This window comes from Syngnathoides biaculeatus, chromosome 6 (genome assembly GCF_019802595.1).
Source record: "Syngnathoides biaculeatus isolate LvHL_M chromosome 6, ASM1980259v1, whole genome shotgun sequence".
Classification (NCBI taxonomy): Eukaryota; Metazoa; Chordata; class Actinopteri; order Syngnathiformes; family Syngnathidae; genus Syngnathoides; species Syngnathoides biaculeatus.
The window spans coordinates 31,385,981-31,412,250 of record NC_084645.1 but is presented as its reverse complement, the minus strand read 5'-3'; the positions used below and the strand labels follow the sequence as shown (position 1 = coordinate 31,412,250).

At 41.7% G+C, this 26,270-nt stretch overlaps 2 protein-coding genes across 7 annotated transcripts in view; one reads left to right on the top strand and one right to left on the bottom strand.

Annotated features, from left to right (window-relative positions):
- Positions 1-23,680, bottom strand: part of b4galnt3b (beta-1,4-N-acetyl-galactosaminyl transferase 3b) — a 28,992-nt gene extending 5,312 nt beyond the window's left edge. The window contains exons 1-14 of one of the 2 annotated variants that reach the window (XM_061822007.1): positions 23,195-23,680; positions 14,830-14,882; positions 14,637-14,696; positions 12,662-12,757; positions 11,388-11,478; positions 11,214-11,314; positions 11,059-11,126; positions 7,785-7,863; positions 7,617-7,683; positions 6,580-6,717; positions 6,392-6,501; positions 3,777-3,877; positions 1,741-1,808; positions 467-1,547 (exon numbers count right to left, since the gene is read on the bottom strand). In XM_061822007.1, coding sequence (XP_061677991.1) covers positions 467-1,547; positions 1,741-1,808; positions 3,777-3,877; positions 6,392-6,501; positions 6,580-6,717; positions 7,617-7,683; positions 7,785-7,863; positions 11,059-11,126; positions 11,214-11,314; positions 11,388-11,478; positions 12,662-12,757; positions 14,637-14,696; positions 14,830-14,882; positions 23,195-23,330 — 2,249 coding nt within the window. In that variant the 5' untranslated portion in view covers positions 23,331-23,680. Of the gene's footprint in view, positions 1-466; positions 1,548-1,740; positions 1,809-3,776; positions 3,878-6,391; positions 6,502-6,579; positions 6,718-7,616; positions 7,684-7,784; positions 7,864-11,058; positions 11,127-11,213; positions 11,315-11,387; positions 11,479-12,661; positions 12,758-13,334; positions 13,512-14,636; positions 14,697-14,829; positions 14,883-23,194 lie in introns of those variants that run through there. The other variant, XM_061822008.1, reaches the window with a different exon arrangement.
- Positions 13,480-26,270, top strand: part of ddx11 (DEAD/H (Asp-Glu-Ala-Asp/His) box helicase 11) — a 49,289-nt gene continuing 36,498 nt past the window's right edge. For 4 of the 5 annotated variants that reach the window (XR_009795301.1, XR_009795300.1, XM_061822009.1 and 1 more), the window contains exons 1-2: positions 13,480-13,627; positions 19,777-19,858. The gene's annotated coding sequence lies outside the window, so the exon portion shown is untranslated. Of the gene's footprint in view, positions 13,628-19,776; positions 19,859-20,775; positions 20,902-26,270 lie in introns of all 5 variants that reach the window. The other variant, XM_061822011.1, reaches the window with a different exon arrangement.

The window sequence follows — 26,270 nt, the reverse complement described above, 5'->3', positions numbered from 1 at the left end:
ACAACAATATAACACTTTTTTCAGCTATTCTATGAACCCTAACCCTATTTTACACAACATAGTTTTATTGCTTAATTTTTCTCACTTTATTTTCAAGTGACAAACACACCGGTCACAAATGTTTCCAGTATAGTGCTGCAGTTTGGGCTATTTTAGTTTAGTTCCCCCCTATCCACTCTAAGTTTAAAAAAAAAAAAATCCCTCACTGTCTAGATATATGCTTTTCTACCCTAAATTTAAATATAGCAGCATATAAATTGAATAAATTAACTAGTCTGTTTACTGATTATGTAAATACAAATCAGTTTGTTGTCTCTAGTATTTTCTATTATGCTTACCATTTTTAATGTATTTAATAAAATGATAACCTTACATTGCAAATAGAAAACTAATGGAATCAAGCCTAATGAATATTAGCATTGATGGGTCCAATCAATTCAATTCAATCAAATTAATTCCAACTCACTGTTTATTCTTCTCGTTGAGTTGGGTCACAAAAGCTTTTGCAATGGGCAGCGCATCCCTGGAGTGCAACAGCAAGTTACCCGAAACATTGCAGTGGAGGTCGATCCAGTCGGACCGCATTGCCTGCAGGTCAACGTGATTGATGTGGAAGGTCTGATTCCAGTCCACTTTGACGTCGAACCCAGGTGCAGGGGTGAGCTCCTCCTCATCGAAATCTCCCCCTGCGCCCCATAAAGTGTCAGTGTCACGCTCTCGATCTCTCCGAATCTCCTCCCTTTTGGGAACAACTTTGTCCTTGCTTGCTATTGACCATTTTTGGGCTGACTTGCCTTTAAGATTTTTTTCCATGTCCCGCAGTCCAGGCATTTCCATCACTTTTTCCGTATACTTTTTTCTGTTATCTGCGTATCTCTGTTTGGCTGTTACCAAAGAGCTCTTGACGTCAAATTTGGAATCACCGTTGGACCTCTTGCTGTTCATAAAGCGCAGTTTTGAGTCTTCCGTGGGAGCGAGCTTTGGCGCACCGGCATTGATGGCCTGAAGAGACTTTTTATTCGTCTGGACGTGGGTTTGGTTCATTTTAACACTCAACCATGTAGAATTGGTGTGCTTTGTTCCAAGTTTCTTTTTGATTACAGGTGGCTTGAGCTGTTGCGTCTTTTCCACTGATTTAAGATTTGGTCTCTTTGCAGAGTTTTGCTTTCTCTTAGGTTTTACATTCGCTGCTATTTTAACAGCCATCTGTGGTTTCACCGCTGTTGGCGTCTCCTGCTTGGAGCTTTGCGTGGCCACCAAATGAAGAGGCTCTGCTACTTTCTTCTGACGAGGTACAACGCCTCTACCCAAGCGAGATTCATGACGACTGGCGTCAGGTGACTTCTTCAAGGTGTCAGAGTCACTCAAAGCGGTGGAGAAAAGTTTGCGCCTCCGTTTCAGGACGTAGTCGTCGTAATCATCGCCATAATCGGAGAAAAGATTATTATGCCTCTGATGGGCCATTTTGACCTCCATGCGGTTGGGATAGATGTCCTTGCCAAATTTGTCATCCTCCAGGACTGACTTTCTTCTCTGGAAGCTGTCGTCTAATACAGGAGGGAGAGAGAAAAAGAAAAGGAGAGCTGTGAACTCTGTGAATTACAAGGCAAAACACAAGAAAAAGGAAAGGAAAGAAAATTCTTTATAAAATAAAAAAAAGGAAGAGAGGGAAAAAAATAAATGGAAAAAGAGGAAAAAGAAAAAAAAATCCAAATATTTTTTTAATGAAAAAAAAAATACCACTGGTTGATTTTTCCTTTTTTAACCCATCAGGTCCGTTTAGTCTCATGTATCGAGAAAACCCAAACCTGGAAGAAGACGCACATGATGTAGATGTAATGTTACTGTATGCACAATATTAAAGTATACACAAACACTCCCAACTCTCTAGTTAAACGAGTAAAGTCCTTAATCCTTTCAGTTCACTGCATATAAAAAACATTTGGGTTTGACATTAAAAGATGAATCAAGAGAACATTCATGCTTTTATTTACGTACATTTGTCAAGATCAGTTCCACAATAGCAAATGTTACATTTGAAATACTCAATTTTTATTTTTTTCCCCTCAGCAACTGAAGCTGACTCTAGGGTCGTGGAATGTCACTTTGTTGATAAGGAAGGACCCTGAGATGGTGTATGAGATTGAAAACTTCCAACCTTAACAAACAACTTGGGCTCTGGGATCAGTACTCTTGACAGGGGTTGGACTTTCTTCCACACCAATTCCCCTTGGTAAGAAGCGCTGAACAGATGCTGGCATACTTATTGCTCCCTGGCTTGGTACCTGTATAGTGGGGTTCTGTCCAGTGGACAAGAGGGTAGGCTGCTTCCACCTTTGGGGTGGGTTGATGGGTCCTGACTATTGTTTCTGCCTATGCAGCAAATAGCAGTTTAGTTTGGAGTCCTTGGAGGGAGTGCTGTAGAATCCCGATGGTGGGGGAGTACAGTGGTACCTCTACTTATGAAATTAATTCAGAAGACGTTTCGTAATGTGATTTTTTTTTTTTTTTAGTAGAACTGCTTTTAACGTGTGAATAGCCTAATTCGTTCCACTTTGGGGCAGCCTTTCCTATTGCTGTGGTAGAAGCTACCGAGGTGGTTAAAAAGCTTCTCGGTGGCAGGGCCTCAAGGGTAGATGAGGTCAGCCCGGTTCATGTTGTGTGGCTGTCCTGGTTGACACGTCTCTACAACATCACGAGAACATGGGGGACCGTGTGTCTGCTTTGGGAGACTGTGGTTGTCATCCCCCTTTTTAAGATGGGGAACCAGAGGGTGTGTTCCAACAACAGTGGGATCACACTCCCCAGCCCCCCAAGCAAGGTCTATTCACGGGTGCTGGAGAACAGGGTGAGTCGGGAAGTCAAATCTCAGATTGAGGAGCAGTAGTGTGATTTTCACCACCCAGCTCTTTACAGACAACTGAGTCCGGGACCAAACAAAGTCATTTTTTGAGGACCACACCCTTTTTACAAGCCTACGGCTCATGCGATCATGTGAGATTTTGAGATTGGCACTAGCAAAGAATAGTTATATGTGGTGTTCTGTTTATATCATCTGAGCACACCACACAATATGACAAAATATGTCAAAGGCCAGATTTTTTTATTGTTATGTATGGGATCTGTCACTGATAAATATTCTTTTAAGATTTTAAAAATTATATGGTACTAGGTCTTACCAATAGGGTGAGACGCTGGGTCATCTGGTAAGGGCTCAGTGTAGAGCTGTTGCCCCTTTACATTGGCTCAGGCATTTGGTTAGAATGCCCTCTTGATGAGTCCCTGGCAAGGTGTTCTGGGGACTTACCAAAGGGACGAAGTTGGCCTGGGAATGCCTTGGGATCCCCTCAGAAGAGCTGATGAATTGGCTTGGTCTGGACTTGCCTGCTCAAGATACTGCCCCCACAACTCGACCCCAAATAAGCCGAAGAAAATGGATGGATGGATGTAGGGATATATTAGAGGCTTTCAGACTCGCCCACTCCATCTCCAGACACTATAATCCCTACAGTGCATTTAACCTGCTAAAAAGAAGAAAAGCATCACGAAAGCGTATCACAAATTTTTGGTGATGCCAATAGGTCGTCACTTTGATCTCACTGATATGGCAGTCTCTTCCAATAATTACAGTGAGCTGCAAATTGGTGATAATCTTCCAAATTGTATATCAAAATAGAAAACAGAAATGTCAAACCCAAATGATTTCTGTCTTCAGAAAAAAATTAAGGAACTGGGCTCTGTCCTCCAAACCTTACAATACAAAGACATTTACTCACATCTTCATGTAGCTGGGATTCTCTGGGTAGAAGCAGCTGTTGTCTTTCTCCATGTGTGTGAGTCGTGTGTAGTCATTGGGATATATGAAGGACATATGAACCTGGTGAACCAGTTTGAAGCTGTGAGATGGTTCCCACAAAGTCACAAAGGAAATGCACAAGGGTCGCTGGAGTGCTGGAGCCTACTCTAGCTATCTTTGGGCAGGAGGTAGGGTACACGCTGCACTGGTTATCACCCTATCGGAGAGCACATATAAACAACCATTTGCACTAACATTTCCACCTTCGGGCAATTTAGAGACTTCAATTAACCTACCATGAATGTCTTTGGAATGTGGGAGGAAAGTGGAAAGCCAGGGGGAGAAAACCCACGCAGACACAGGGAGAACATACAAACTCCACACATCGGTGGCCAAGATTTGAACCCTGGTCCTAAAGAACAGTGAGGCAGCTGCACGCCCTCATACACTCAAACACATATAGGTGGTTATTTATAGGTTTGACAGATGAGGTCAAACTGGAATCCCCATGGACCATGATGTTCACAGATGACATTGTAATCTGCAGTGACAGCAGGGAGCAGGTGGAGGAAGAGCTAGAGAGGAACAGGCATGAACTATAAAGGAGATGAAAGAAGATTAGACTAAGGAGGAGAAAATGTATGTGCATGAATGAGAGGTGGAGGGGTAAGAGTGAGGCTACAGAGAGGAGAGCTATAGCAAGGATGGAATACTTTAAATACTTGATGAGTGTGGCCTAGAAGTGAAGAAATGAGTCTAAGCAGGTTGGAACGGGTGCCGGAATATGTCAGGCATGTTATGTGACAGAAGAGTCTGCTAGGATGAAAGGGAAAGTTTATAAAACAGTGGTGAGGCCAGCCATGATGTACGGATTAGAAACGGTGGCACTGAAGAGACAACAGGAAGCAGAGCTGGAGGTGGCGGAAATGAAGAGGTTGAGGTTGTCCCTAGGAAGGATGAGGTTGTGTAGGATTACAGTTGAGCTCATCAGAAGGACAGACAAAGTTAGACGTTTCGGAGACAAAGTTAAAGAGGGAAGATTGGGATTTTTGGACAGACTCAGAAGAAAAAGTGAGTATATTGGTAGAGGATGATCAGGAGGGTTCTGTCAGGCAAAAGAGCTCGAGAGAAGACGATGCGGGAGACAGGCTTACATGGAAAATGATGACACGCTGTGGCAACCCCTAACAGGACAAGCTGAAAGGAAAAGAAAAAGAAGAATCGCGTTGCAAACACGAATGGTGGCTTGGATAAGCAGCTGTTGTAGGATGGCATATGCAAGGGCTCCTTCAAAACCTGAGTGAACTTCCCTATAATGCAAAGTCAGTAGGCCTAACAATTTGGGGATATTAAAAGACACGGAGGACAAACATAATATTAAAAACTTTGCCTGACTTCATATTAGGCAGAACCGCTGCAAACTGGTTAGCACATCTGCCTCAAAGTTCAAAGGATCAGGTTCAAATACGGCCATGTCTGCGTGGAGTTTGCATGTTTTCCCACTGAAAAACAGGCTTTTCTCCTGGCACTCCGGATTCTTCCCACATCCGAAAAGCATGTTAAGTTAATTGAGGACTTTCAAATGTTCATAGGTGTAAATTTGAGTGCAAATGGTTGTTTGTTTATATGTGCCCTTCGACTGGCTGGCAAACAGTTAAGAGTGTACCCTGCCGCTTGCCCGGAGTCAACTGGGTTAGGCTCCAGTACCCACGTGACCCTAGTGACCACGGTAAGCGGTCTGGGAAAATGGATGGATTGATGACTTATTTGTGAAAAAAAAATGCAGAAAATGAGTTCATGCACTTAATGTGGTTCTGCGATTCAACAGATTTGTGGCATCTTTGAGCAGTAATTTTCATGCAGGACAGTCCTTTGCAAAGGGCTGGGGGCAAAAAAAAAAAAAAAACTTGTTTTGTGCTTCAAACACTTTGTTGTTGATGAATCCTTGTTTTCTATGTTTTATAAATGCATGATATCAAGATTCTGTGATCTACATTGAATAAATAAGCACATATTTTGTCAAGTCAAAGCAGAATTTTTGTCATACATCGGGTTATGAAGTGCTCAGTCTGTAAACCCCTGGAGATACGATTGAAAAATTACGGCCCCTGTCATTTAAGTTCCCAACCACTGATGGAGAGTATTGGACAGACCTAACACCAGGCTACAACCACAGACCGGCAGTGGCCATGGATATTATCATCTGGCATTGCCTAGCTCCGTGGGCCCCACATGTCGTTAACACTTCAGTGAAGATACAGTTTTTTGGGTTGTAGGCATAATTTTGATAGGTACAGTGCTAGAAATAGGCCATTTTATTATTATAAAGTAACTCTCAATTGTGCTGAAAAGTCACAGCGGTGAAAGGTTGTTTTTTAGCACCACCCAAAAAATTGAGACAGATTTAGGAGCAAAACGTGCAAATTATTTCTCGGGGTTATAAATTAATAAGTTAAAATGTGTGCCACTTGTGCGAGTAGAAGAAGAAAGAAAAACATTTATTGCAATGTGTCATGGGATGATGGCACATACATACATTCAGATGTACTTGGTGTTTACAAATGTAATTAGTGTAAATACAGGAGCAATACTTACAAACTGGAGACCTTGGTATCGTGTGAGCGGGAAGTCTTTGATTGTGTAGCTGGGCTTGTAGGAACAGTCGGGCAGAACTCCTTCCAGAAAATCACCACCTATCAAGGGCACTGCCGACAAACACAGTACATTGATGTGAGGGACGATGAATGGGAAGAAACTTTTGGGGCTGTGAAACAGTCGTGCACCTTGGTGGAAAGTGTCCCGCGGGTCTTCCCTCAACAGGTCTGCAGAAACGGCACTGTAGTTCCAAGGAGCACGACGTCGGTAGCTTGCCACCGTCTGCGGTATGTGCGCAACGTCACTCATTAGCAGTGATGATTCATCTGAGGGAAGAAGCCACAGAGGGGAAAAGGTATAATTGTGATTTTGGAGAGTACTTTTTTTTGGTGGATCACCACTGTGAGTTGATTATTGTTATGCAGTGACCCCTTACCTATATGCAGCTTGCAATACACAAATTTACCTATTTTGTGTGTTTTTTTTTCCCCAAGGAAACTTTTCCTCCCTAATGGGTGAAAACCCAACATCCATTTTTTGTACTCTTTCAAAAATGCCCCAAAATTGTTTAAATACTAAAGTAGTAGATGGTGTCATTGAAGTGATGCACCTCGACTGAGGGATTAACATTTTTGGATATTTGGGGAGGAGCTAATCTTAGCCTGGGTTGTTGATTGAACATAAAAAAGGATTTAAGATATGTGCATGTAATTTGCATGCGCACTTGTGTATTGTTTCTAGATCAAATATGTGAGCCATTTATTTTTGGAAGGCAATGCAAGATGAGTTTGAAATTATATTAAACTGTTTAAGGACCAGGCGGCACGGTGGATCAGCTGTAAAGCATTGTCCTCTGAGTTCCCAAGTTCAATCCCGGACGCGTCAGTGTGGAGTTTGCATGTTCTCCCCGTACCTGCGTAGTTTGTGGTATTATTAAAATTAAAACTTAAATATAGGCTATACTATATATATATACATTTTTTTTTGGTGGGGGCGGTAGCGTCAGTTACTCATGGTTTTTTGGGATTCGCGGGAGGGCTCAGTCGCTATACTACTGTAAATGCATTTGTGGCTTTATGAGCCACTGATGTATATGTATTTTTTTTTGCACACTGCTGTGTATTCATATAATACTGTGCAAAAATCACAATATCAATTTGCTATAGCGCTTCTACTCATATGTATGTAAAATGTGTTTGCATTGCACTGTGTATTATTTACTTACTGACATAGAGAGAGATATACTTGGACTCAATGACAACGAATCTGAAGTCCTCATCCAACAGCTTCCACTGCGTCAAAATAAAAAAAAATTGTTGTAGTTTCCACTTACATGCAAACATAAAAAAAGGTTGGGATTTTTTGGACGGTCTAAATTATTAGAAGTACTTACAGCCACTTCCACATGATCAGTACCTCTTTCATTTTGCTTGTGGATCAGCTCAAAAAAGTACCTCTTCTGAGCAGAAAGCCTGTAGATCAGAGGTACATACAACAATGCTGAAGCTCAATAAGCAGAAACATGCAAATCCTAATCCTTGAACTCTCCTATTCATTTTAGGGTCATTTTCCTAATTTGATTAATAATGGCAAAGACTTGGCCCACTGAATTTTCTTTTGAAACAATACATTTAACTTTATTTGAATTATTGCAAGTTGTTATTCATTAAAAGATCAATTGTTTTTTTAGACGTAAAAATTCTAAAGTAATGTTTTTCAAATTTGTAACGGAAAAATGTCTTTATTGGTTTCCAAAATGCTTTTCAACATGCTTTCTGAAGATAATAATAACATTTTCACCTGTTGCATAGTTCTCCATAGCCTAAAATATTTAAACTGTTAAATCAAAATATATAAATATACACTATTAACACATTAATAAACTGCATAACGTTGGTAAAATGTCGGCTAATTTTTGCAGTGAAATAGCCGTGTGATCCTATACCACTCAGCCAAAATTGTGGCTCGCAGCGATTGTTTGTTGCCCATCTGGCCCCCAACTGTCCACAATGAACTAATTTCAGTACTTCTGGTCTCAATTCACACATCTGTTCTAAATACTTTCCCTTCAATTCTCTATAGCACCCTGGGCATGTTAAAGAGCTATCCAAAGGTGTCAGGAACAGGACTGTGGACCCGCACATGGTTCGAATGGGATACAAAACAGTCGGGAACTATCACATGTAAAGGCCTCCCCTTGCTTTTTCCAGTCTAAGTGCCTTACAAAGGTTTTGGGAGAAAGAGCTGTGGTCAGATGAAACGAAAGTTGAGCTATTTGGCATCACCTTGACCTGTGGTGTTTGAAGGATGAAACAGATCAGAGTATGACCCATAGAGCATCATGCCTACACTCAGGCATGGAAGTGGAAATATTCCTTTTAAGGGAGAAGGTGACAGGTCACAGTTTTGAGGAGCCAATGAAGAACGAGAACACTGACGATGGAAGAGTCGTAGATGGGTCTTAGAGTATGACATTGACATTCACGCAAAAGAATGCAACAGAGAAGAAGCACAAAAAGTCAGTCTCCAGATCTCAAACTACCCCGCGCCCCAAAAAAATAAAAAGGAGCTGGAACCTCCTGTTTTCAAAGGAATCATAGGGTCTCTTTAAAGAGGAGTGGGGTCCAGTCCCTCCTGAGACACAGGCAAACATGGTGACCACCTACACCTAACCATCTCATTGCATAACTTGCCACCAAATATTAAAACGTGTGTTGCTTGGGGATCAAATTTCACTAAATAAAATTAGTATTTTTATGTATTTTTGAACTGATATGAACTATAAACAGAGACGTTTAACTTCTTCAGCAGGTGCTCAGATCATTATTTTCTTCACTGTATGTATCTCCATCCATCCATTCATTTTCTTTGCCACTTTATCCTCACGGGGCTCGCGGGAGTGCTGGAGCCTATCCCAGCAGTCAACGGACAGGAGGCGGGGTACACCCTGAACTGGTGGCCAGCCAGTCGCAGGGCACATCGAGACAAACAGCCGGACTCACAATCACACCTAGGGGCAATTTAGAGTGTCCAATTAATGTTGCATGTTTTTAGGATGTGGGAGGATACCGGAGTGCTCAAAGGAAACCCACGCAGACACGGGGAGAACATGCAAACTCCACACAGCGGGGTCCGAGATCAAACCCGGGACCTCAGAACTGTGAAGCCAACACTTTCCAGCTGGACCACCGTGCCGCCTATGTACATTCATTGCTCATTATTGTCCGTGTTTGGGTGATGACTCATTCTACTTCGTAAACACTCTTGTGGCCTTAATGAAGCTGCAACGTGTACAAACTGCGAATATTGCAAGCAATGCAAGAAAGTCACTTGATGTGTGTCACCTAAAAATTCTCCCAGCAGGTTCTTGTCAACCCACATGCGACTAAATATTCCGTGACACCAGTAATAACAGCATACAACGGTTGACTCACTGAGATGTGTTCATCATATACCGTTTGAAATGTACTGTATCTGTATGATCAGATAACGGGAAGGCTGAAAGAATTTGTTCAAGAAATGAGATAATATCACTGACTGTGTGTGAATTTCGAGAAACGACGTCAGTGCGCTGAAATGCCAGAAAGAAACAATGAGCCTATCCAGGCAAGCTTCATATGCCATGAAAAGTAGTATTATTGTCACTAAAGATCACATGTACATACTGTATTTCTATTTAGTGTATTTGAAAATCCACAGAAACATGTTGCAAATATGTTGAAGCAATTGTAAATGAGCACCTACAAAGGGAATTTATTTCCTGCCAACAGGACGAGTGTCGATGTGTACCATGGAAACATTTATTGTTGAAATACTTAAAGTAGTATTATGCTTTATTTTTTAATACAATTTCAAACTGTTCCCAGGTGTCTCACCAACATGTACTATAGTTACTTTTAAGAAAATACCCCTCTCCTTCTTCTCGTTTCGGCTTGTCCCGTTAGGGGTCGCCACAGCGTGTCAATCTTTTTCAAGATTTCATTCTTTTTCATTTGAAGAAAATAGCCCATGTATTCTTTTTTAGCCTTTTTGATCTCAGCCTGTTTTGGGCAGATGGTCCTATCCCGTTTAAATGCTCACACCCCCGCACCCTCCACTGTGGGGAGAATGTGCTTGGGGGTTATGGAACTGGCAGCTCGGAGTGCGAAGAAAACAAGATGAGTCATAAAACACTGTGTAAGCATGGATTGTGTTTTTTTCACTCATGAAGGCAGCACTTTATCAGCAAGCCACCAGATTACACGTCAATTATAGTATAAAGGGTCCATACATATGGCATATCCAGCGGACACGCCGCCAAGCAAAATCTCTGCTCCGCTTTTGGCTTCGACTAAAAGTGGCAGCTCTTTGACCAGCTATGAGCTGCTATGACACGGGTGGTCAAACTTGGTGCGTGCACGTAACAATGCATCCAAATTCGGAACAGTTCCTCATAGACACATTTAGGGAAACAGATTTACTTGGGTGGTCGGGCACACTAGAGACAGAACTATTTGTATGCAACCAATTAGAAGGCTGGTAACCATAATATGTCCCCTTTAACACAATAGGTAAATGTGCCATAGGAAGTTTCCAAGCACCGCAAGAGGAAACTGAAGTCTGTTTTACTTGTTTAAGAGTTAGTTATTGGGTACGCCATAGTTCCGCACATACTGAAATAGACTCACTGAGTTGCTGTGGAGATTTGACTGGCATACTTCTCAAACTCGCCTGGGGCTGTCCACTCAGAGCCAGTCTAGAAAGAGGAAATGATAAAACATGCAGGACTATAACTGCTGCTTTTTTTTTTTATCTTTGCAATGATGACAACAAATGCTCATACCTTTCCTACCCATGCAAGTAACTGTAGATTAGAGGGAGAATCGTTTGTGCTGAGCCAGAATTCCGAGTTGTCGTCAGAGCTCAACGCAAACACAAACTCTCCTGAGGACGGCAAAGAAATAATGATGATGCCCCGAGATACGAATCACAACAAGACAAACCGTAATTGTTGTACCGTCAGTGTACGGATGTAAATAACCAAAGATCCGGAGACCGTAGTTCGTCCACTGTGGGGAGATGGCTAGCTTGTGAACTATGGTCCTGGACTGGAAGGAGCCAGGAGAGGAAAGAGTCAGGATCTCAAATCACGGGAAATAAGCATCTAGCATGTGGATGCGGAATGTACCAAGACAGCAAGGAACAGTTTGTATTTGTTTGACAGAAGTCACTCAAAGACAAACAATTACTGTGTTGTGGAGCACTGAGAATAACAAGACAGAGTGGGATATCTGACTAACGATTGACAGTACCTGTGGAGTGGCAAACACTATGGCCAACAGTAACTGATGCCATCGTTAAAATATGAGTTAATATCTTGGCTAACATTATATCTTAAGTCATGGCTAACACACCATCTGACAATATGGCCAACACTGCAAAACGATTTATATCATAATTGCTAAAACCACAGCTATCATCATCGCAAACACAGGTGCTAATGTTTTGGCTAATACTTTTACTAAAATCATTGATAGCACTATGGATAACACCGTAGGTCATCTCACAGTTAGCATTGTTGCTAATATTATTATTAAGATCATCGTTAACACAGTCGATAACATGGTGAATATACAATAGTAATTAGTATATTTGCGAACATCATAGCAAATACCACAGTCATGATGAATACTGTAGAGAACATCAATGACAAAAATCATCGTGAACATGACCAACATTGATGCAAAGATCTTGGTTAACATCCTTGCTCTGACTTTGACTAATACGATACTAACATCAGGACCAAGCTTGTGACTCAGTTTACCCATCCGAAATAAAACCCCAAATTTTTCATTTAGTGTTTTTAAAGAAGAATGAATACAACGATAAGAACTACTACAAGAGGATGTAAAGAAATAATCCACATTATTGTACACACTTTAGGATGTGTGGTGGATGTGTGTCCTTGATGGGCGAGGCCAAGAGAGCAATGTCAGGGGCTGGTGTCTGTACTTGAGTTATGGCAGCAGCTCAATGTGAGTGTTCTTATTTTGTATGTGTCTGAGCCATTTTTTTTTAATTCTCACGAGCAGCAGGGTATCTGAAGCTCTCTCACTATTTATATTTTGACTTGCAACAAAGTAAAAATTGACCATGCAACGGCAAAGCTCGTCACTCAAAAAACTCCTAATTTGGGACACTCAAGTCAAGGTACCACTGCATTTCTTTAAGACTTTGGTTTTACTGGATATCCAAGGAATGAGAAAGTAGTGCATGCAGGGTTGCACTCACATGAGGGTAGAGCGGGTAGTGCAGGTTTCGGCGCAGCCTGTCCGTGGAGCTGCCGCACCAATCCTCAAACACATGCAAATTGGCCTGGCCTTTATACTGAGTGGAGAAAGAGTGCCAGTCAGTCAACAAGCAGTGCATAAAGCAAACATCTTGACCTACTTCAGCAAAAAATAAACAGCACACAAATGCAAACCTGCGCCCGCAGGTTACCTCAGATAATTTTTGAAGCCTTTGCATTTTCGGTCCACACTCTATATGCTGTCAAGCGCCCACACAAACCATTTCTTGCCTATCTGCACAATCTGTAGCACACTGCATAAACTCTCATCAAGTCTAAGCTAGATAGGCACTAGCATGCCCGCAACTTAATGGGTATAAGCAGCACGGAAAATAGACAGATGGATATACTACTGTTTGTACTACTGGTATTTGATTGACAGTTAATATTTGAACAAGGTGTGGTTTCAGCACATTTAGCCGTCACAGCTTTTGAATTGGCTTGATTTTTGACAATTTTGAAGCTTCATTTTATATACTTCTGAGTTTCGCAGGGTTGTTAGAATTCTTCTGTTCGGCGTGTAAAATTTACAAAACATTTATTTTTACTTAAAAGGGTCTTCAAGCGAGAATAAGTCAGCGTGACTAATAAAAGTACAGAATGTAAACATAAAACCTGTGTGACATCTGTCAAAGAGGCAATGTAACTTGAGCCAAGTGTATATCCTCCATGAATACGTTGTGTGTTTGTGTGTGTGTGTGTGTGTGTGTGTGTTTGCGCGCCAAAGCGGACTATAACAAAGGAGCAGAGACGGCCTCCTCCCATGCCGTGGTCATAGCGGTTCATTAGCATTGAACAAATGTTAGCACGACTTCACAGCCAAAGTGGTTGTTTAAGACAAAAGGTTGTTAAACAATGCTCCTCAACTGGAATCAACTGGAATGGTACCCGGTTATCCTACAACAAAGGTAATTTCCTTTTATTTATTTATGTCCAAAGGTCTGGAAGTCCTGACATGTCCATGTGTAATTTGAGTCAAAAAGCAAAGTAAAAAAAAAAATTAAAACTGAAAAAAAAAATATTTTTAAAAACGTCCGATGAAATGTTGAGGTTGGGAATGTCTGACAGTGAGAAGCTAGTGAGCTAAAATGACAGATGGTCAGGTAATACACTGATTGGTTGAAAAGAAAGCTACCCGGACGTGTCCCTATTTAGCTAACTAGACGGTTGGACAAACAGAGAAATAAAGTCGTGACTGAGCTAACTATAAGATAAATTCCAATCAGTCATTTTTATTTTTGCCAAGTATGTCAAAAATACACGAGGAATTTGTCTCCAGTACTTGGGGGCGCTTTAGTACAACGACAGTTTGTCATTTGAAAGAGAATACTTTTGAGACATTGCGAGAACAGTCTCTGATCAATAAAAGATGGCTAGTAATCGCCAGGCGGCACGGTGGCGCAACTGGTTAGAGCGTTGGCCACACAGTTCTGAGGACCAACCCCGCCTGTATGGAGTTTGCATGTTCTCCCCATGCCTGTGTGGGTTTTCCCCAAGAACTCCGATTTCCTCCCACATCCCAAAAACTTGAATTCATTGGAGACTCGAAATTGCTCTCAGGTGTGATTGTGAGTGCGACTGTTGTCTGTCTCTATGTGCCCTTTAATTGGCCTGCCTATTGATAGCTGGGATAGGCTCCAGCACTCCCATGACCCTCCAGCACTCCCCAGCCAATTCCAGGGCACACATAAACAAACAACCATTCGCACTCACATTCACATGTGCGGGCAATTTAGTCTTCAATAACTTACCATGCTTGTTTTTGGGATGTGAGAGTGAACCATTTGAACTACAGTCTTCAGAACTGTGAGGCAAATGTGCTAACCAGTCTCCCATGCCGCAACCAAAAATTTAAATTATTTTAAAGGTGGAGTCCACACACACAAACACATAATACATGAAAACACATAAACACACCTCTGGTTTCCAGGCTTGTAGCAGAAGTCCGGACTCCTCCAGTGGATAACCCGCTCCGACCTGGCAAAAAGGCATCATTAAAGCCACTGCCTCTATAGTTTTATACGTTTTGGATTCCACCACCTACTTTTCCAATCCTGCATCCCACAGTCATCACATTTTCTTTGACCAACCTTTTTTTTTTCGTGCTTACCCTTTGGTCAAGTCTGGCACCCCTCCAGCCACTCCGGTCATCTGAATTAATACCTGCACAAACCAGTAAAAACAGTCAGAAAGCTGGAAAAATGTCTAAATATAGAATAAAATAAAATAATCAAATCTTCCACTTTGATTTAGATTGATCCACCACATCAGTGACAAACAGAAAACAGGAAATGAACTTAGAAAAAGGTAGACTATGTGGTTAAGAATACCAGAACAGAATAAGCATAGGAAATCAGCTGTTTTTTGTCTCTATAAGAAGACAATTGCCTCTCAACCAGAAACAGTAACCATCTTTGACACAATAAAGAAAATACTCCACATCGTTTTACAACATAGCAAAATACATGAAGACGGATAGACTGTTAACTAACTAGCACTCTGACTAGACAGACGGACATTCATATTGTGGCTAGTTCGCTGGCTAATGAGGCAGATGGTTAACCAAGTAGATGGACAGAGAGGAAAAACAAAGAACAGCATACAGAAACACGTAGCATTGTCACTGTAAAGACCGAGAAATAATAAACGTGGCTAACTGGCAAGCTAACGAGACTTTAGGGTCCTCATTAAGGACACAGAGTGATCCGGAGCCTAGTTCAGGTGACTTAAGGCAGGAGATGGGGTACATACCAGAGTGCTCCCAAACAAATCAGGGCAACTTTGACCGACTCGCACAAGGAAATTTGGCCAAATAAACCCCACTGGGCTCTATGCACAGAACACTGTGACATCATATCAATGGCAGATAACAGGCCCATCCTTGACCCTTTTCTGGTTTAGTGCAATATGACAGCCATGTATTCATAATCTCAACGAAAAAGCAAAGTCTGAGCCCAGTCCTCAAGACAACAGTACCAAGAGTATTGTTGTGTTCCAATGTCCACATCGTTATGTAAATTCAAGTGTTTTTAGCTCCCATTGACTTCACAGCGGTGTACTCACTCATGATTACATGTATTGCTCTGTCCCAAAACCTACTTTCATGAATGCCGCAGTGGATGAAAGCATCAAATTAAAAACTGAAACAGACTCTTGAGAGATTGGGAACTAGACAAGAACTCTACTGTATACAGTATTTGGATTGCAAAGATTTTCCGGATCCGATGATGACAATCAATTCTGTAGAACAAAGATGGGTAAATACTACTCATAACATCAAGTAGCCCAACATTTAAAGAATGTGTGGGCATTTTTCATAATTCTTCATGAAACCGAATGCCCAGCAGCCACTTGCCGTCTATCCATTCATCTGTCTTTGTTGACACTGCTAATGCAAAACATGAACTTTTAAAATGACAACATGGGTACACTGAGAACACAATGTTGAATATTTCTGCTTAAAGAACTGGAAATGTTCATTCTGATATTAATACACTCCCAGACATATTCTAGCTGCCACTAGTTTATTTAGTATTTGAACACCCTGCTATGTTGCAAGTTCTCCCACTTAGAAATCATGGAGGGGTCTGAAATTTTCATCGTAGGTGCATGTCCACTGTGAGAGAGATCATCTAAAAAGAAAAATCCAAAAAGCACAATGTATGACTTTTTTAATGATTTATTTGTGTGATACAGCTGCAAATAAGTATTTGAACACCTGAGAAAACCAATGTTAATATTTGGTACAGTAGCCTTTGTTTGCAATTACAGAAGTCTAATTTTTTCTGCAGTTGTTCCCCAGGTTTGCACACAGTGTAGGAGGGATTTTGGCCCACTCCTACACACAGATCTTCTCTAGATCAGACAGGTTTCTGGGCTGTCGCTGAGAAGCACAGAGTTTCAGCTCCCTCCAAAGATTTTCTGTTGGGTTTAGGTCTGGACACTGGCTAGGCCACGCCAGAACCATGATATGCTTCAATTGGAGCCACTCCTTGGTTTTCCTGGCTGTGTGCTTCGGGTCGTTGTCACGTTGAAAGACCCAGCCATTACCCATCTTCAATGCTCTGACTGAGGGAAAGAGGTTGTTTCCCAAAATCTCACAATATATGGAATAAAGTGCCAGTCATCCTGTCCCATGTGCAGAAAAACACCCCCAAACCATGATGCTACCACCTCCTGGTGTTCTTGGGATGGAACTCATCATTCGTGTTCCTCCAAACATGGTTAGTGGAATTATGACCAAATAGTTCCATTTTGGTCTCATCTGACCACAAAACTTTCTCCCATGACTCTTCCCATGACTCTTCTGTATCATCCAAATGGTCATTGTCAAACTTAAGACGGGCCTTAACATGTGCTGGTTTAAGGAGGGGAACCTTCCGTGCCATGCATGATTTCAAACCATGACGTCTTAAGATATTACCAACAGTCCCCTTGGAAACGGTGGTCCCAGCTCTTTTCACGTCATTGACCAAGTCCTGTCATGTGGTCCTGGGTCTTCACTTTTCTAAGGATCATTGAGACCCCACGAGGGAATATCTTGCATGGTTTCATGATTTCTAAGTGGGAGAACTTGCAATATAGCAGGGTGTTCAAACACTTATTTTCTGCACTGTATGTCTGTGATGGTTCATTTTGGTAAGGTCTAAATATTGCATGTGAAAGAACAATTTTCCAAAACCGAAAAAGATCTAACCATATTCCAGCAATGCATGAGAATATATTTAAAAAGCCTTCTCAAAGCTGGTAAAATATACAAAGCTTTTTTGTTGTTGTTTTTTTGGTGGGGTGGGGATGCCATCTAAGTGGGCACAGCATGGAATCAAAGTTTATTGATAATTTCTAGGATTTGACATCAAAGAGTTTGTGAGGTCCCGTTCATGGTTGGTTGATTTGCATTGTTTCTACGGGGATGTTTTTTTTTCTAAACAAATCAGGTCTGGGATGAATGAGGAAGTAGTGTACTTGGATGACTAGCCTCGTTCCTGCCATAGTTGTACCTAATCTCAACGTATAACTTCCCAGTTTACCGACAAGATACCAAAAGGCAAGCAAGTATGAAGGCTATTCTCGTGCCATACTTGTCACCAGCTTCATATAAGGCTTACTTGATTTCCACTCTTGTTGTGACTACTACTCTACTTTGGATGTGACGTCAGTTTTCCCACTCTTTTAGTGCTTTACTTCCACAATGAAGTATAGTGTCCCTTTTTTATGATCCTGAGACGTGAGCGAGGCAGCAGCGCTTCCAGGGTTTCATGGACTGAAGTCTGTCATTATCGCAGGGGTGGAGACACGCAAACCCGTGGGGGATGGGAAGGCAGAGCCAACTTTGGTGACATGCATAATTTGAGAGTGGTGGTTAAGACTAAGAGTATGTTTATCTCCCTCATCTGGTGCCTTATTCTTCCAAACAGTCCCCAGCAGAGCACAGCACAGATTGCATGTCGCAAATTATTTCAACCATAAATCACTATTACTAGTAAATAACTGGCTGGCTTTGGAGGGTGAGTGATGCTCAGTTAGCATTAGGAATGAAAAAAAAAAAAGTTTTCAAATAGTTTTTTTTTATAGTTTATACTGTTTTGGGCATCTGAGAGTAGTTATCGCAATTAATTAAATATTGCAAAAAAAAGTGGAGAAAAAGACGTAAACTTGTAAACAACAGACAAGTGTATGGAGGACAAGAACGAGACGATATTTTTTTCCTTCTAAGATTTTGCCCCATACATTGGTGCCTTGAGATACAAGTGGCCTGATTTATGAGTTTTTATGGCTGCGGCGCACATCACAACTCAGAGCCACCATTCACTTTGGTTTCCTTGCAGACAGGAGAATAGGACCTGGTGTCAGTAATGCGTCATTAAGATGGTTTTCCAGATGCCAATAGACAAACATGAAGGAGGAAGGACAATACATTAACCAGAGTCGTGCTTTCTGCTTGCTTTCTCTATGTTTTGCACGTTAAGTGGAGAGGAGACTATGCTACTGTTTTTTTAACCACTGTAGAATAATATGGCTTGTGATTTTTCTCATGAAAAAAAATGCAAAAAAATATTTGATGTCTTTAGGGATGCCGGAACAGATTATTTCCATTTCAGTTCAATTGGGTAGGATGATTTAACATAAGAGTGTATTGATAAATGAGCGTGGTCACAGAATGAATTAAACTTGTATTTCAAGGCATCACTGTATTTCTACATTTTTATAAATCCATCCATTTTCATAGCTGCTTATCCTCACGAGGGTCGCAGGAGTGCTGGAGCCCCTCCTAGTTGTCACCGGCGAGGAGGCGGGGTACACCCTGAACTGGTTGCCAGCCAATCGTAGGGCACATCGAGACAAACAGCCGCACTCACAATCACACCTACGGGCAATTTGGAGTGTCCAATTAATGTTGCATGTTTTTGGGAAGTGGGAGGAAACCGGAGTGCCTGGAGAAAACCCACGTAGGCACGGGGAGAACATGCAAACTCCACACAGGCAGGTTCGGGATTGAACCCAGAACCTCAGAACTGTCGGGCCAATGCTTTCCAGCTGAGTCACTGTGCCGCCCATTTTTATAATTATTAATATCTTATCATTATTTCTAACTTTTTGTCTAAAACTTTTGTATTTCTTTTTTTTATTTGGTAGGATACATTTTTTCTTTTTTCTTTAAATATTTCATTATATTTGCATTTTATTATATTTGTATATTTTTGTTTAAAAAGATAAAGTATTTTTCTGCACCCCTAACTTTTAATTTATTTTTCACATTAGCTGTTTTGATATATGGAACATTTTTAATTTCCCTCTTGAGATTTTATGTAACTTTCAATAACCTTCTCTGCTAATTATGCATTACAAATACAGTGCCGTAAAAAAGTGTTGCCCCCTTTCTCAAATTCTTATGTTTTTGCATAGATTACCCAAAATCAAGCAAATGTAAATATCACAAAATATAACCCAAGTTAACTTAAAATGCTGTTTTAAATGGAGCACGACCACCTTTAAGCACTTGCTGCCATTTCAGCCCGAGGGACATTTATTAACTGCTGTTTTCTTTTTCCTAAAGTGGTCATATGACCTGCAAGTGGAAAAAAAAACAAGTCATCTTGGTCAAAGAAGAAGAATGTATGCAAAGAGACACGGCTGTGGTAAGCAGTGCTTTTCAGCTTCCTCTCAGCCGCCGAGGGGTGATGAGCATGTTCCAGGCCTGAATGCCCCATCAGGGGAAAACCACAACAGCAAGTGTTTACATTAAATACATATAATGGAAAACTAACTCGAGAGTATTCAGGCGCTATGTCTGACATGCACGAAACCGATCTATTCGTTGCTAAGTGTAATTAGGCTCATTGGTCATGACATGTTACCCCAACAAGTGAAAATACAAGCAATGCATTTAGAGATGGCGAGATGGTGTCCTACGGAAAACGTAAGGAATGCGGAGTGAGGCGACCCCTGCCTCACATTGCAGCTCTTAACGTGTGTTTACATGTTTGGCTTCGTTCAAAGAGATCGAGCAGATGTGTCATTCGTGGTCGGTTCCGCACTGCTCTCATCTACATACATCCCTGACACGCTCAAACTCACACGGTGCACATAAAGGGAATGAAAAGGGCAGGAAGTGCGGGTACCCGACGTGACACAAAACTTCCCTCTAATATGAATAAAACTGCGACGTGACCTCCTGACCTGGCGCAGCCCCACAGAACAGACCACGCACACGAAACCTCGGGTGACGTCTGTCTTTGCTAAGAACCTGTTCACTTGTTTCACCTGCGCTCATTTGGCCATCTGCAACTTAAATGAAAAGAAAAAATATCTCAAATGCAACAAGGAGATTGTCTGAGGTGTGTAGTTATTCAGTTAATATTTAAACACATTTCACTGGATTACACACAACAATGGGCAGATTATCTGATACTGACCTACATTCTCTTTTGGATTTTATTCCACACAGGGCTATGCTATATCACCTTAAACAAAAAAACAAAAAAAAAAAATCTGACTTTTGTGATTGGAAAGGATATTGCTGCATTTTATATCCATCCATCCATTTTCTGTACAGCTTATCCTCACGAGGATCGCAAGTGTGCTGGAGCCTATCCCAGCTATTGAGATCGTGCACGTGACGTCACCGTTTTCACAGCGCCATAATGCCGGTGTGACGGTCTGAGCGCTGCAAAGTCTCTTTATGAGTAATGCGCATGCGCGTATATTTTGTAAACTTCCGGCCATTGTAAAACATCCCCATCCATGCTTCAACATGTGCCATTCGACAACTTGTCGCAGAGTGTTCATGTTCGCCATGGACGTCTCAGAAAGACGAAGACAGCGAACGTACATATTTGTGTATATCTTTTTATCAACTTTTGTTTTAAGTTTAGGTTAGGGTTAGGTTATAACATGTCTTAGCTCCCTCTATGTAGAAGAAGGGGAACTATGAGACCGGGAGATTTCCCAGTAAACGTCTGCTACGTACCCAGAGTTCCCCGGTGAGTAACGCATGCGCATCCATCACAAGGAGACTTATCAGCACAGGGGAGAGCTCAGACCATTACACCAGTCAAGCAAAGCTACTCAGCAGTGCGGGAGCAGTTTGTCATAAGCCAGCGTCACGGTGGCGGACCCAAATGCAGGACTCCGAGACGAGGGAATGATATTGAGCGTGATTTTATTCCACGTTAGGGTCATACATGGTGCAGCAATCCAACAAGATAGAGGCACAAAAACCCTGGACTAAAGGCATCCAAACAACGCGAAACAAGGTCCGATGACTATGAGACAAACTGAGAAACTTGACAAGACGTGGGCAAACGAAAAGGGCACAGACTCGCTGTGGCAAGGATAGCTCTACGCTAGCGTTATGCACAATATTGGAGAATCCAACAGGCAGTAAATGCAATGCAACGAACTGGCAAATGCCAGCGACAAATTCTGAACCTAAATGCCTAGTCTAATTACTTTCAAATATACAGCTGTCAGAGGTGGTACTGCCCAGAGCAGTGGACTGGCCACGCCCCTCAAGGCAGTGGCCAGGACATGTTCATGACACTGTTTTTCAAATTGCCCGAAACCTATTGTGCTGTTGGTTGTCACAATAGACGAGACAGTTCTTCAAAGATATCATTCTATAGAATACCATCTGAAAAGATGAGAAAAGATCGATGGATTTCGGCAATTAAATGGGATGGATGGTGCCTAACGAAATACACATGCCTGTGTAGCGGTCAATTCATTTCGGGTAGGAATTATTATTCTCAATCTCAAATTACCAAGGAATTGTCATGAGCAAGGTTTGTCCACTGCCAAGAGGGGCGTGGCCACACCACTGCTGTGGGCAGTGACAATTAGTAATTAGACAGGGATTTAAGTTGGAGTTTTTATCACTGGCATTTCCCAGTTCGTTGCATTCACTGCCAGCAGGACTCTCCACCACTCAGAGAAAGTGTAGTGTGAGCTATCCTCATCACAGCAATTCTGTGCCACCATAGTTTAGTCCCGTCTTAGTTCATGTGTCCAAGTTTGCCTCCTAGTCATCGGACCTCGCTTCATGTTTTTGGATTTTGCTTATAGCCTAGCATTGTTGTGCCTCTGCCTTCTTGGCCCACTGACACTGTGTATGACCGAAGCTTTGAGTAAAATTACGCCTAACATCATCCCCTCATCTTGGAGTCCTGCATTTGGGTCCAGCCCTGCATAGTTGCTTCATGACAGAACATGCATGTACACACAGCAAAATCCATATTTATCCAGTCATTCATTTTCTCATTTTAATGGAGTAGTAATGCTCATGTTTTTTTTGTCTTGATATTGGCTAATAATGTGCCCATTTTTGCACCTCTATTTTAAGAAAAGCTAAGTAACTGTGTTTCCATTTTATCCTTTTAATACAACTACGAATTGATCTCATCAAAAAAAAAAAAAATACCAGTTACACTGGCATTTTAGTCGTAGCCCCAAAAATATATTTTTAGCATTTTATTCATAACAAATCCAGTATCATCCTGGAAAAAAAATCAGGCCTAACTTGATTGACACTACAATACGGACGTTAGTGAACTATAAATTTTTTTTTTTTTTTATGTTGGCATAAAATTAGTTTCTCGTTCAACTTTGCGAGGCAGAAAGTACTCCTAGAACAGCTCTAATTCGATTTGCATGCACATCCTACACAACACAGTAAGCATGTGATACTGCGGTTGCGTGCAATGAAAATATTCACACGTTTCTTCAGCATGAATGGTTTTATAACTGCTTTTCACAAGCAATGAAAATCCAACTGATACCTCACCTACAATTACGATATGGGGGAGGGGGGCGGCGGTGGCTGGCAATGTGTACAGTGTATAGCGTACGTTTATAAAAGGCTGCTTTTCTGCCCTACAAGTTAGATAAAGTTGCACCGAGTACAAGAAGATAACCGTATTCACATTTAATAGTTGTGCCGCATACCTACGAGAAAAGTTTTCGCGCTGCCAACTTACCGGTGCCTTCGCTCCACTCTTTGGCCGCGACCATCTCGTGGTAGACGGCCACCGCTGCGACCAGCAGAATGGCCCCGAACAGGACACATTTTCCCTTCCTCCGCAGTTTCTTCACCGGGAAAAACGTGGTTATCATCTCGGCACTCAGCTGACGGACACCGTGGGGTTATTCATCGGTTCTCAGGCTGGTAGTCCTCGCTCGTGGAAGTGGGCCGTCCCCTCGGTGCCCCAACCCGTCGCCGGTGCTCGTGTCCCCGGCGAGTGCGCGCACCTAACACCGACCACCGAGTTGTGCCCGGTGCGCCCGTGTGTCAGTCGCTTCCATTCCGACGGGAATACAGAAACGGAAATAGATGAGCTATTAAAATAGGAAAACTGCTTTAAGGAGACTTATTGTTATGAATTGGTCCAACTACTCAAGATGCCGAATGACTTCCACGCCACCACCTCAACAAACACATTGACTCAGTGAGTACGCACGCACGCACACGCACGCACACACACACCCAGCGCTTCGCAAGTAAAACGGAAACCGACTGACTTTTTAAAAGAATGAAATTATTTTGATGAAGAGACGCATCCAAATGGAGAACGAAATCAGACTAAATGACTGATAAAATCACGTGATGTAAAGTGTTGTCCACCTGTATTATATTATAGCTTTTTATGGCATTTTAGTGGTATTGTAAATAGTTTCGTAAATTTATTTTGAAAAGGCCTTTACAAAACACGCGCTTGTTTAGGGTATTCGTCAAGACAATTGACGCTACTTCGCTCCCACATTGAGATACGCCCGTTTCTTTACCTGGGCACTTTACGACACCCGAAGCGGGTTCAAGTGAGGCGTTAGCAAACAGTTTCTCCTTTTAAGAGCACAGATTTTACAGCTGGATTTTATTTTTGTGTGCATTGTAGGAAGCTGGGACACACCAGTGTACATCATGGTGTAAGAAGAGAAAACGTGTTATCTGGAGAAATGAAAATCTATTTTAGGTGTAACATCACCCCCCAAAATTCAATCAAGTAGCAGATACTAGAAAGTTCGAACATAATGATAATAATAATAATAACAACAATAATAATAAGACAATGGGCCCATGAATTAAAACAGTTGTTTATTTTTGCTCCGAGGTGAAATCTACATTGCCACGTGCATTGAGCGTCATAGAAAATACATATACAAGTTACCTAACATTTCTAGAGGCAGTTTTCCTAGTCATGGTTGTGACATTGGTCGATATTATTCAGCTATGGTCTAATATATATTACAATCAACAATTCAATCCATCAATTGAGTTCAACTCTTTGGTTGAAAACATAATGTTGGTAGTTCTTTAACAGACCCTGGTAGTTACTATTTGGTATTGGAGTGTTTTTCCAGGCTTACAAACAACTTGCCACCTCGTGAAGTGTTTATTTTTTTCTCTTAGTGTTTACCCGTGGGGCACAACAGTGCACTAATCCCACTTGTAAACTGACTCCAGTGTCCCCAAGGTAACTGAAGGATAATATCGCTCACAGCCAGTGCACTCATCTGATGCTCATTGTAGGACTATTAAATAAATAAAAACGCACTGCTATTTTTTTCTGTTTCCTCTGCATAAAAGGCAACTCAAATATTAGTACATTGCTTGGTTTACTTATTCCATGAAATGATGGGGGAAATGGTCAATGCGATTGTCTGCTATGCAAGTCGAAAAAACAACACTGAAGTACATTTGGCATGGCACCACACTCTACGTTGTTAGTTTCTTCCACACCTTAAAATAGACAGTTATTCCTATTAATAAAGCGGGACAGCCTAATGACAGTATAACACACCACCACAACTGCAATATTTACCAGTTTAGCCAACACGAGCAACTAAGAGGCCATTGACAAAACCTAGTGAGAGCCAATTTAAGTGTACTATGCTGCATTTTGCAGAATTTTAATGGATGTTTCAAGAATATTTATAGACTACATTAAGAGAGTGCAATAAATGCAAATGACTTGACTTGTGTGGTCATATTAAAGGACCCACATATGAAAAACTTAATTACTTAGGTCTGTATTGCAATTAGCTGGCGACCAGTTCACGATGTACCCTCTTCCCAGAGTTAGCTGAGCTTGTCGTCGGCACGCCCATGATTCCAGTAAGGACAAGTGGTAGAAAAAATGGAACGATATTTATTATGAAGGGGCGGCACAGCTGGGAAAGCATTGGCCTTCCAGTTCTGAGGTCCCAGGTTCTATCCCGGACCCGCCTGTGTGGAGTTTGCATGTTCTTCCCGTGCCTGCATGGATTTTCTCCAGGCACTCCGGTTTCCTCCCACATCCCAAAAACATGAAGCATTAATTGGACACTAAATTGCCCCTAGGTGTGATTGGGAGTGCAGCTGTTTGTCTCCATGTGCCCTGTGATTGCCTGGCAACCAGTTCAGGGCGTACCCCGCCTCCTGCCCGTTGACAGCTGGGATAGATTCCAGCACTCCCTGTGACCTTCGTGAGGATAAGCGCCAAAGAAAATGGATGGATGGATTAAGCAATTGCAAAAAATGCAATTGACTTGTGTGGTCACATTAAAGGACCCACATATGAAAAATTTAGATTACTTGGGTTTGTATTTTGGATATGCAGAAAGGAACTGTTATTATTATTCACATCAAGAGTTTGGGCTCCCTTAGGTTTAGTTTTCCCCTATGAGACTCACTATTATCTTAAATTTGTGGAAAAAATATGTAATTGGCCAAATGTGTATGTGTACGGCGGCAACGTATACATTCAAATGCCCCCTGATGGCGAAGGTGCACAAACGGAAAGCGCCAGCGCATAATCCTAACACCAAAATCCTTTACACAGTTGAAGTACAAAACTATTGCAATTTTAATGTTTGTAAAATCTATTGTTTTGCCGGGCATGGAATATATTAACGCATTTCTACTCATTAAAACTGTAGGGAAAGATTTTAGTGTTAGGAGTTAAAAGCAAGGTCATGGAATGATTTGAAGTCACAAGTCAAGGCATCACTGAATCTACAAAGGAGCCCTAACTGGAATTTAAGAATGGCTTGTGGGAAAGCTGCTATCTAATCTGA